Below are 12,328 nucleotides of genomic sequence, written 5' to 3'. Positions count from 1 at the left end.
AGTTAAGACCAGAATGCATTAACAGCATACAAAATCCCCTCTCCTATGATTGCATAATTTATGACAATCATGGCACCATAATTTTGCCTGAAATAGCTCAGTTCTATAATTTTCATCAGAGGAATTAAAAAAGTCAGCATAGTGCACTCTTCCACCTGATTCATTCTGTTGTTACCTTGAAAAATGGGTCCTTCACATTTCTCCTCTATTATCACACTATTTACTGCAGTGGTTCGGGATGTCTGTACAAACACTATCTGCACTCTCTTCTGAATAAATTTCTTCAACTCATCCACCGTGTCATTACAACTCTCCATTTATTCAATTAGACACATGTCACTTTGAAAAGTCATTACTTGTCAAAGGTACTCTTGAGCATAATTTTAAAGCCACCACCAATTTACCTTGTGAACAGAATCAATCTTATATATATTTATAATTATAGCTCTTTACATTTTTAGATGGATTACCTTACAATAATTAGCACAGGGTGTTTTTTACATTTTAAATTCAGTACAATGACACCTTTTCCCTTGATTTGGTTACCTTCTTTTTCTACCAATCAGTAGCAATGCTTTAGGTGGTGATCAGCATATCACACAAAATAAGCTCATGTATTAGTGGCAGACCTCTGAGGGATGGCAGGCACAGAAGAAGTAACATTCTGCCTGCTGAATTACTTCTGGGCTCCTCCTTTGCATAAAAATCCATAAAAAACCAACTCCCAACCCAAGCCATGCAACTCTGCTTATTTCTCCTTTCTTACATGCTTTCAGCCAAATCTCTCCAGATTTCCTCCTGTTCAGTGTTGAGTTGGGGTTTCCTTAGCACAGCACCCTCCAGACAGCTGCTGAATTGCACACTAGACAAATTTACCTTGGTCCTAAGGCACAGCTCTTATAATGTGTATTGTTCTTCATCTTTTCACTGAAATTAAGATAGACTGACACGCTAGTGTCTGAACTCTGTCTTGAAACAAGAGACCTGAGTGTCCTCCCTGACTCAAGGCAGCATCATTTATCACTTGCTGTGTGCTGAGCTGACCACAGCATCCCAGGGAGGATTCACCTCAGGGAAGGATTTAAAGGGAAGAAGAGTGTAAATGAATGCTAATCCTCCAGAAGAGATCGTACCCCATGTGCTAACTGCTCCCATGAGCAGCTGTGTGGGGGCTGGGGATATCGTGCCATGAAGGGGAACACCCCTTGTATAAATGAGGGATTTAACATTGGGAGTGAAGAGCTCTCTGATTGGCAGAACTGCTTCTTATTGCTGTTCAATTTTCACGCATTGTGGCAACTGGAATTGAAAACATTGTTCACCGTACTGTTAAACATACAACCAATCACAATGCTGACACCTACAATGGCTTTAGAAATAGTATCTTCTTAGCATCACTCAATGTTTAAAAACAATTTCAACATTTTCAGGTACGTTTTTTTTGGTAAGCATATCTAACACAGGCTGACGCTGTCAGATGAAATTACTAATGCATATGTATTTTAGGATGAAGAAACATGACATATACTGTGAAGCTCAAAGCATTTACCATATGCAAAACATTTCATTATTTCTTTTTTTAAAATAACAAAGCAAACATTTGAAGAGTTAGAATGATACACCTAATGTGCAGGGCAGTTGAGTATTAAAATTAGCAAGAAGAAAATGAACCCCTTACCATTCTGAACATCCAGTACATGATGTTTATCCAATGTCCAGCCACCCATATTGGAGGCATCCAGCTCATAACCCTGCAAAATGGCAGTCCTCTTTTCCCAGAGGGTTAGATCCAAGCAAGACTCATATTCATAACCTACAGACACTGAAATAACAGTAAATTTCCTCATTAAGTATAGGATCTCATTCAGAAGAAAAGTTTAAAGACTGTGATTTCTTACGTAAGTTCTTCTGCTCTCCTAGGCTACTTGAAAATCCCTATGGCTCCCTTAGATGTACTGAAAATACTAAACAGAATTCCAAAATCCTTTAGAAAATAGTCTTGTGTTATTATTAAAATAATAGTACTGAAGAATGCCATTTTGACAAGTATGTCAGAATGCTATGGTGCTCTAAAGTATGAGAAGCATGCAGATGAAGCACCATACTGTATTACTAGGCTGAGGGCTACTTCATGGGGAAGAACTAGAAGTGGCCTCTTTTTCCTTCTGAAGGACTATTTCTCTTATAACTCAAAGTTTAGATTAGCATTTTCTAATATATTTTAGTACCTATTGTTATTTCTCATCTTATTCTGCTAAACATTTTCTACTTAATGGATACAAGTATTTGAGCTCTGCTTCTGTATTTTCTAGACAACAGTAAAAATGCAAAAATTTCCATAACACACATACCAACAGCTTCAGATAATCCATAGACTCTCTGGTTGTATGCATCAGTTTTATCCCATATGAAAGTGTAAGCTAGATTTGGGGATGCAGGGAACCATTTTTGGAAAAGTCTTCCCACCACTGCCACCATCAGATGAACCTTCATTAAATTAAATGGTATAACAGATTGGGTCATAGTAATCTTCAGAACAGATTTATATCCTGCAGCCCTGGAGCTCAAGTATGATAACTTCAAATCGGTTCCTGGTATTGTTGTTTCTTCATGAAGTACCTATGCATTGGCAGGAAAAAAATACAGCTTTTAATGATTTTGAAATTAAACAGAACAATGCAGCTATCATAAAAGGAGGCCTGACATGATGCTACATGACAGTTCATTAGGAAGTATCACCTAAATCTGGCCTTCATTTAATAACTAAAAAAATACATCAATAAATAATAACATTTCACCTTTTTTATTAAAAGCAAAGTCTAAATTCTTTGTTATACTAAAGCTGTTTAGTTGATACTTTCTGATGAAGCATTTCAAAGATCTCTCTATTTTCATGGGGGTAAAGGAACCATGCAGGAGAGGGAAAACATTCCCAACTGCTTTTTCCAAAAAGAGACCAAAAAGCATTTCTCATCTAAGTGAAAATGTCCCCTTCTTATGCTGCATCAACATCACAACTATAGATACACAATAAAGTCAGTAGAGCCTCTAAGGACCTCAGAGCTTCAGATTTGGGTTGAAAAGTCTAATTGCTCCTGTAGGAGCAGGAAGGACTTTTAGGTGGTTTATTATTTGCATTACCTATGGATTGTAAATACTTTAAACCAGAGCATTCTTCCATTTATTTCAAAGATAGATAAGTGGGATGCCTCAGGGAAAGCTTTTCCATATTTCTTGATCAATATTCACTACTCAGACATCAGCTCACCACTTTCTCATTTCAGAGAGGTGCAATGATTCAATTTTATTTTTAAAAGGTTCCTACCCCACCCCCTCTACCTTCTCTTTTCCTACGAGCTGAGGAGCTTTTGTGGGTGATGGATGGATCTGAAAGGTTTCTGCGTAACATGGACTAAGACACCCTATAGTGTCCTATACCTCAGTCAGGACACAAACATTGACAGCCAGGACCTCAGGTGAACAGCTACCAAGTATGCAAGCTTATTGATTAAAAAAAAAAGAAAAAGAAGAAACTATCTAGATATATTTATAAATATAATGGTTCTCAGGTGGGAAGAGAGGGCAAAGGATCTGAAGCAGAAGCCAAGAGCTTTGGTGGTGTCAAAGGACCACTCTTGGGGAAGTATATCTGGAAAGATTAATTTTATTTCTCTGTCTCCAAGTCCTAAAGACTGAAGACCAAACATTAATAAAGCGGACTTAGGGAGAGCACTGTCACAAATACTAGACTTCTGTGGGACCAAAAGCTGGCTCCTAAATAAGAGCTAAGTTAGCTCTCTCTATGCTACAGAAATCCTTGGACGCTGCTTTTAAACAACCGTGTTGAACAGGGTCAAATAATGTGCTTTATGCTCTTCAGAAAAGCAACAGATACTACACCATCCTCTATCTTAGCACCTTTGCTGGGCAATAAAGATTTAGATGGCATTAATCATATCTCCTTCCTAATAACAGTAGCAAAAAAGAAAAAAATAGTATTTTGACTCATTGTCTGGCACAAATGGTTATTTACATCTGATATACATAGGTATGCAACTCTTCTTCTCCAGTAAGACTATAACAGAGATGCAGGAAATAAAGAAAGAATTGGAAGGTACTAGATAAATTACATTCAGATTTAAAAACTCCAAATTCCTAATCTTCAAGTGTTCCTTTCTTCCCTACCAGGAACCTGCCACCAGTGAGAAGAAATGATAAGCAGTACCATCACTTGGAAGGAGGTGACAATGGCATCATTTCTGTTTGTAAAGCTAGTCTGCTCTCCCTCAGTCCAAAATATGCACTGTACCTAAGCCAGGAAACAAGCCAATGTTTTCTACACCAAAAAAATTCCTTCTCACTAGAGAGATAAGTGATTATGAACATATTCCTCTTCTAAGACTTTGAAGACAAAACACAAACCACTTAGGAACAAAAGACAAATTCCTCCTCAAGACACCAGCAGAACTCTCATATACTACACATTAAAACTAGCCTAACGGAGGTCTCTAACCGTGAAAAAGAAGTAATACGCTTGTAATAGGACACAATTTAATGGACTTCACTGGTCTCCTGTTATGATGATAGCTTCTTTTACAACTGCAACTGTGGAAGAGCAGTGTTAAACACTTAGGTGGTCTTGAGTACCCTTGGTTGAGATAACAGGCAATAAAGAGGATGCCTTGAAGCTTCAATTTCCAAGAAATTCCACTGTGTATCTGGATTATGAGAAACTAGGACACTCATGCAGTTCTCAGTGAGGTTTAGAACAACACCTGAACCCCTACTATTATTTTCTGCAGAAGCCTCAAATATCTGCTGGAAAGCTGACTTGTAACTTCCTTCTGTCCATAAAATATCCCCTGTAGTAACTTCTTTGAGAACTTTAGAAATGTAGAGGTAAGGTTATGCATCTCAATATCTTTCACAGAATGAAACATTACAAAGAGAATTAAACAGTTTAACGTTCAGTTGAAAGTTGAATCATCAGTCACAGCCGAGAGCATCCTATGGGAGCCATGACAACACATCAATTGTAAAGCAATCTGGAAAGTTGCTGGATATACAAGTCACATCAGGAATCACCAACACAACCAAGCAGTCTGCACTTTACCTTTTCCAGATAGAGTATCAAACTACTACCTTCAGAAAGGCTGATACCCCAAGGGGACCGAACTACCAAATTTGAATGGCTGACATTTTATTTATGGATTATCAAGCTTCTTGGAAGGACAGCTGTGAAATACTTAACCTACAGGACTGAGATAAGGGTCATCTCAATTTTCACAAAGACAGAAATTTTTGTCCTGAGAGTTCAAGCTGGTGACTGAGTTACATAAATTGCAGAGGGCTCCTCATCTCTTCTGGCCAGCAGGACTAAGGCTGTCCAGGCTCTGGAATGCTTTCCTGCTCCAGAATATAATATGATTCAGATGACATGCTCTGATGGTATTAAGAACCCTGAATAAGGAATTTAATTCAATTAGAGGGAAAGATGCCTGCTGCATTGCTGTGATTTTTTTTTTATTTTTTTTTTTTGCAAAATGAGCAACTTCAATAGAGGATTTAAAAACAAATCTCACAAATGAGTGCAAACTTTAGTCTGCATGTCTGAAAAAGGTTCTTTGTCCAGAAATAACAGCCGAACTGCTGCATTAAAATGTAACATCATCTTGCTTTGAGAGGGGTAAAGATGGCATTTTTAGATACAGGTAGATATTGGCAAGTATTACACAAAAATCGAGAACTACGAGTAGTACAATTATTATTTTAAGTAGAAGCTGAAACTGCTCAATTTAAGATGTAAAAATTTATTCCTTATAAAAACCCCCTAAACTTCCCCTACAACTGAAGCTCTTAAATGAACTTATAAAGAAATAACCTTGAGTTAGCAATATAAAGGAAAAAGAAATGAAAAAGGGAAAAAGACTTGTTTTTTTCTAGACTTAAAAACATTGGTGAGATACCACAGAGAAGAGGGATAGGAAAATGCTGCAGTGGGTATAAACCTAAAAAGTGCCCATAAAAGAATAAATCAAAAGAGAAGAAAACCAGAAAATGTGCTGAGAAACAAGGATGTATAAATGGAGATCTATGTCTCTAAGAGTAATACCAATTTTTTTCTTGGGAGATTTTAGCTAAGTGGAACTGGGATGCAGCATCCATGTAATACTGCAATATCTATGCATCCTATTACAGTGCCTGTTTAAATGATAATATTGATTAACTTCTTTGCTGAAAAAGTGGCTGTGCTGAAGTTACAATAATTTTTATATATTAACTGAGGCTCATATCTTACCCTTAATTTTTCTGGGTAAATACATTTTGCCAACTTCTGCTGCCTAATATTGCCAGTAGCGAGACAGTCCTGGCAGAGGGAAAAAAACCAAAGCATGCAACATTTAACATATAACTTGAAGGAAAATTTTTCAGTCTTCATTCTCCCATGCACTTGAGGGGATAGAAACAAGCTGCTTGGAACCCACAGAAGGCATCTTGTGAGCATATGCAACAGTTGACAATAGAAATTTAGGAGAAGGAGAGACAAAAAAACTCAATTTCAGAGCTGCTTATTGTGACTCATGTGTGGGTTTCTGCCAGACCACACTGCAATATGTTGCAGACAGATGTGTTATATTAGAAAAGGACACGAACAGTATTTCCTAACATATATAAGCAGCTCCAGCTTAACCTGATTTCCCTCCTCTGCATGCAGTTTACTGTCTTGTTCCGCACTGATTAATTCCAGCCAGCTAAGTCTAGGCAGTGCATGCTAACTTGCAATTAAAAGTAGATAAAGTCATGCTTAAGTAGTCCAAATTTAGTTAACATGTTATTTATTGTCATCCCTCTTGAGTAATGATCTGTTTGGTCTGTGATTACCCCTTAACTCACTGCATTTGTTCTTTCCCCCTGCTTGCTTTCTTTTTTCAGTTTTCTTTTGTGCTGCTTCTGTGGTAGAGACTTTAATTCCTGCTCTGATAAATTTGGGATTCATAAGCCACTATGTACAGTCTTTTGGAAACCTTATCTACAAGGGATGATAAAGCACTTCAATTGATGATGATTACAGCAGCACATCATTTTCTCCTCTAGTATGTGACAGTGAGTCCTATCACACCATGAGAACAGAGTGACTAATACTGACTGAAGGAACATGGGGAACAGTTTATTTCTCTGTGCTTTCATCCAGTCTCTCACAGTTTAAACTGGCACTGCCCCTTTTTAATGGAAAGATCTACAGCGGTTCCACTGGAGTTGAACACACAGTTTTGAATGGAAACTGGTTCTGCTCATTTTGTATCAGAGTAGTAAATTTTTTGGGAGACAGACTCTTAAGCATTATGCAGTTCCAAGGGGAATCTGACCCTAACTGGGTACATTCTAGGCCCAGCTGTGCAGATCCCACTTACCGAAGCAGGGGATTACCTCTGTGAGGAGCAGATAGAATGAAGATACTCCTTGACTTTTTTTTTTTTTAGCATAGTGCTGGAGTCAGAGTTTTGCATACATAATGACAGTACTGTTTTTACCTTGTCATAAATGACCCATCAACACCAACTGCCTAGGAGCCACTGACAATACAATCTTTCCTTCTGACTCATTTTCCTGGGAAATCAACTTGACCCCACAGTCCTGCCTGTCAGACCTTTCACCTCACAACTTCTGAACCTGGTAGCCAACTTCAACCACATTTCCAAAAACAGCAGAAATTTCTAATGATAATTCAGTTCCTTTGGGGTTTATTTAAAAAAAAAAAAAAAAAAAAAAGAGTTCAGGTAGGCAAAAAGTAGTTGAGTTGGTATTCCCACGAGAAAAAAGCTGAATGCAATCTGTGGGGGAAGGAATGGACGTGGCAGATAGCTGGAATTATAGCTATGAGTGGGAATTTGTAGGAATCCAGACTTCATTAGTTCCACTGCTCATGAAGTGATTTGTTTACACTGACTTTACAAGAGTTTTTGAAAAGACATATTTTCTGACATTCTTCTATTATTACTTTTTTCTTGATTTATACCCCATCTATCTAAGCCATTTTCTATCACTTCAGGAACTGAATCTATCATCTGTTGCCAAAACAAGCAAATGAGCTGTTTTTCAGTGGACTGTTCTATGCAAATACTTTCTTTTAATTGTTTTGCAACTATGAAAGGCACAAAAATGATAGAGAGGATAAAACCAACAATTTTCTAGCACAGTCTAGATTTGTATGAGCATTTAGTTGTAATTTCCTTACATATGTATTTAAAACCTGCTCCTACCATGAACAGCTTAATGATTTTGCACTTAAGAGCTCTGCATGAAAACATTTGAATACGTTTTCTGTGTTTCTCCAGAAGAGACAAGGACATTTGTCAGTGATGGGAAAAAGAGTGACCCATGTAATTATGAGATCATGAAGGTGGGGGAGAGAAAAAGAGAGAAAGAAGAGAGAGAGAAAGGAGAGGGAGGGAGAGGAGAGTGAGGCAGAAAGCATGCTGTCTCATTAGGGAAGTTTTATCAGAAATCAATAATGAGATAAATATTACTTCTTGAAATGCAACTATGCTTTAAGAGTTGAGGAAGACTATATCAGTGAATAGTCATTTGAGCTGGAGAAATTTAATTCATCTGTGGCAGAGAAAAAATACTCCAGCCACAGCTCTCTCTCTTTAAAACAAGGTTTTGATGTTAAGTGTTACTTTAGGTATTACCAGTTCTGAAGAAGTAGATTAGAACACAGGGCACTGGCTTGTAAATCTGTTCTAGAGTTACTTTAGTTTATAAAAATCTGATTGAGTGTCACGCTATTTATTAGGCCAAAAAGATAAACTTAACTGTATGGGTCTTTTAGACATAGTTGAAAAACACCTTTCTTCTTCGGTTTCTGAGCTGCACTTCTATTAAGAGAGCAGGCAAAAAAAGTACTACAGTTTGTCCATTTTGATGGTCCAGTGTGTGATTGCTGAACACATTCTGTAAATTAAATGATGCAAACAAATATACACAAAGAGACTCTGGTGTACATCCAGCTTTCCTACCTTCTTTTTTCATTTTTTCAGATGAAATATCAAAAATAATATAATAGAATAAATAAATTGGTCTGAAAATAATAACATTTAAAATTTTTAGCACTTAGAGTTAATTATTTTTAACAGCAGTTTCCACTCTTCTCATTTTGGGTGCTTAACACTAGCCTATGATACAATGCTATTCATTTGAAGGACACTTCACCTGGGTCTCTGGGATGATGGGACTATCTTCAGGAGAAATTCTAAAGAAGGTGGATAAAGGTGATGACACAATAACTGGGTTTGGCCTTACAAATCCACTCAAATCACAACTAGGAATGTCATTCTCTTCCTTCTTCATGACCAGAGTATCCATGACATAGAAGACATTCCAGGGGATCCATACTGTGTGATACTGTGTCAGGAACGGTGATCGCTCAAAGACCAGGGTCAGAGAGGCACCACCATTTGCTACCAAGTCAAACCTAGAAAAAAAATACCAAGAGGGCTATCAAGTCAGCAAATACCCAAAGCCATTCAACAGCCTCCATTTTATGAACAGATTCTTCATTTCACTATACTGCTCTGAAGTTAGAATGGCTGTACTGGGAACAAGGGAGAAAGCAACTAAATTATATTGCATAATACTGCACTAGAAGAATGGAGAATTTGGGACACTGTTTAAATTATCCAAGACCTTTTGCTTCTAAAGTATATAATAATCATGTTTTACATTTGAAGAATGTACTAAGTCCAACTTTGGTCAATCACTTTTAAAATGTCTTTTGTTTTAATTATTTTATTATTATCTTATTTTTCCGAGCAGCTCTTCAGTAAGGCCTTTGCAGTTGTTATGACTGAGAAGTGCTTCAAAGGGAACTTACATTCCATCTTGGCGAGTGATTGTGTATCCATAGTCTGGATAGTGTAGAAAGGAGACATTGACTCCAATGAGTGGCGTTCCATCAGCTGTTAAAACTTGGCCCCTTATGACGGATGCAAGACTGAAAAAGATGTGGGATCAAGTTACACATTTGGTTTTTTCATTCTCTTTTGAATGAAGAAAAGCTGGTAGAGTGAACACACACACACACACGAATCTCTACATGGTACTAACTACCATTAAAAAAACATTCCTGAGACTCTAACCCTTTTACAAGTTCATATAATTTACACTGTATAAACAAATGCCTTGACATGTACAGACAGCAATTTTGTTTCAATATTGTTTGGTTTACTTTTGTTCAGTCTGTCTGTACTGAGTTCCTGAGACCAGAAATTCACTTCAGAATTTTAAGAACTTATAAACTCTAAATGTTCCCACTGTAAGTCATACCTCTGGCAGACTCTTAGAGAACTACGTACTTTTCAATTAGTATCGAAGCAATCTGTAAAACTGCAGGGAATATGAAGTACAAAATTTAAAAGAGCAATAAGGAACATTTGTGCAACAACTTTTAATCAACTGCTGTGCCCAAACACATTAATGCTGTTAAATTACTGCAAACGCAGTAGTTCTAGTGTAAATCATCTTCCTTCACTCAGCTAGATCCCAGACACCTGTTTCCTGTTACTGGTTTATTTTTGTAGAGCACCAGTCAAATAGTTTATGCAATTATACTGTTGTGCACTTAACAGTTCTATTACATTAAATCATAATTTATATTATTTAGCGAGCTCAGTTTACAAAAGCGCAGCTTTGCTTTTCCTTTTGCAGTGTTTTCACTGCTCTGATCTATTTCCAACTGTGCTAGCCCAATCAACTGGTTAAATAAAGATTTATTTAATCACTGATGAAGCGCCCTGTTAGTATACAGGTACTAAGCATGGCAACTACCTTCTGCAACCTACTAGCACTGGCAATTTGAATTTCGCAGGAAACGAGACAAAATAAGCAATTTGATATATCAAGATAAAAAGTCTCTTTTGAAGGTCCACGCCCTGAAATCTGCAGTCCCAGTGGATCTTCTCCTGAACGTGAATCTCACACACTCTTCGATTTCTTTCCTATTCACAAGTAAATGATGAGTCAAGCTTACCTCTTATTAAAAGGACTTTCCCTGGGTATGACATGTGTGCTGTCTGCTCCAATGAGAAAACTGATCCGGTCATAAAACGCTTTGGCAGCTTGCTGAGATGGCGACTGTTGGCTTTGGCTGATAATATCCTGGGGATCAGGTAGTCCACGACAATAAGGCTGGTTTTGGCAAGAACTCTGCAAACAGCAGTCTGGATCCATACAGTCAACTAGCCCATCTGTTGGCAGAAAGTCAAAGAAATGAACAAACTCTTCCTCCTGCCCCTTTGCATGTGAATGAACCAGCCAGCAAAGAGACTAAAAGAATTATGTAGTGTGACAGAATAATAATAATTAAGATTGTAGTGAATTCACCTTCAATTGTGGAGTTTGTTTCCACTGACTTCTGAAACTCCCATGGAAATCCATGCAAGCTGAATACACTCAGTATCCTGTATAAAGTCAACCTATTTATTTGATACTTTTCTAAAAACATGCTGAACAAACCAGAAAATGAAGGCATTCAGGCTCTGTGTACACAGTTAACTTATAAACATTAAACATTTTAGGTGGGTATAAGTAGCTTTAATCTGAGGTTACTTGGCTTGCTGGAGAAAAGAAACAAGCAACTCCCACTCTGCTGTCTCTCTGAAGTTTTTTACTGTATCTATGCTGCAAGTAGCTTTATATTTCACATTTATCAAGGTGGACTCCTTTATACCTTGACAGAAAGATTTTGTTGCTGGCGGCAAAGGCAACTTCCACAATTATTTTGCATGCAAATGTATGGGAGAACAAAATCTATATCTAACATTTAGATTTTATTCTGAATAAACTGATGAGGAATGCTGGCCAGTATAAACAAGATTTAAACACATGGGTGCTTTTATGATTATGTGCTGAAATACTCATGTATAACAAGCATTAGATCTGTCACATCACTGGAAATCTAATTTGGTGAAAGATTAAAATCAAGATCAAATTGATAACTACTAATTTGCTGTAAGTAGAGCTGCAAGGAAAATGAACCTGGAAATGTCAGCTACAGAAAATTTCTAGATGAATATAATACGGTATCACATAGCTGGTAATTGTTTCCCCAGAAGAACAGCAAGACTGAAATAGTTCAAACATTTTATTATTCAATTTAGATTAGAGAGGGAGCTTGCTTGCTGCACTAAACTGAAAAATATACCAACGCAGCACTCAGAGGAAGCTTATGCATGACTGCTTCTCTCACAAAAGAATCTAGCTTTAGAGTACAGCTTCTTTCTGAAGGGAAAATATAATCCATTTTTGTTCAATCATATGTTGAAAGAGT

General features: G+C 37.3%; 1 protein-coding gene across 2 annotated transcripts in view; it reads right to left on the bottom strand.

Annotated features, from left to right (window-relative positions):
* Positions 1 to 12,328, bottom strand: part of TENM3 (teneurin transmembrane protein 3) — a 320,216-nt gene that overhangs the window by 42,305 nt on the left and 265,583 nt on the right. For both annotated transcript variants that reach the window (XM_009995957.1, XM_009995958.1), the window contains 5 exons: positions 11,030 to 11,246; positions 9,875 to 9,994; positions 9,214 to 9,475; positions 2,352 to 2,619; positions 1,679 to 1,822 (listed from right to left, as the gene is read on the bottom strand). In XM_009995957.1, coding sequence (XP_009994259.1) covers positions 1,679 to 1,822; positions 2,352 to 2,619; positions 9,214 to 9,475; positions 9,875 to 9,994; positions 11,030 to 11,246 — 1,011 coding nt within the window. The remainder of the gene's footprint in view (positions 1 to 1,678; positions 1,823 to 2,351; positions 2,620 to 9,213; positions 9,476 to 9,874; positions 9,995 to 11,029; positions 11,247 to 12,328) is intronic.

The sequence above is a fragment of the Chaetura pelagica genome, unplaced genomic scaffold (genome assembly GCF_000747805.2).
Source record: "Chaetura pelagica isolate M959 unplaced genomic scaffold, ChaPel_1.0 scaffold142, whole genome shotgun sequence".
Lineage (NCBI taxonomy): Eukaryota > Metazoa > Chordata > Aves > Apodiformes > Apodidae > Chaetura > Chaetura pelagica.
The sequence above is the reverse complement of the archived record's forward strand: the minus strand, read 5'-3'. Positions and strand labels throughout refer to the sequence as shown.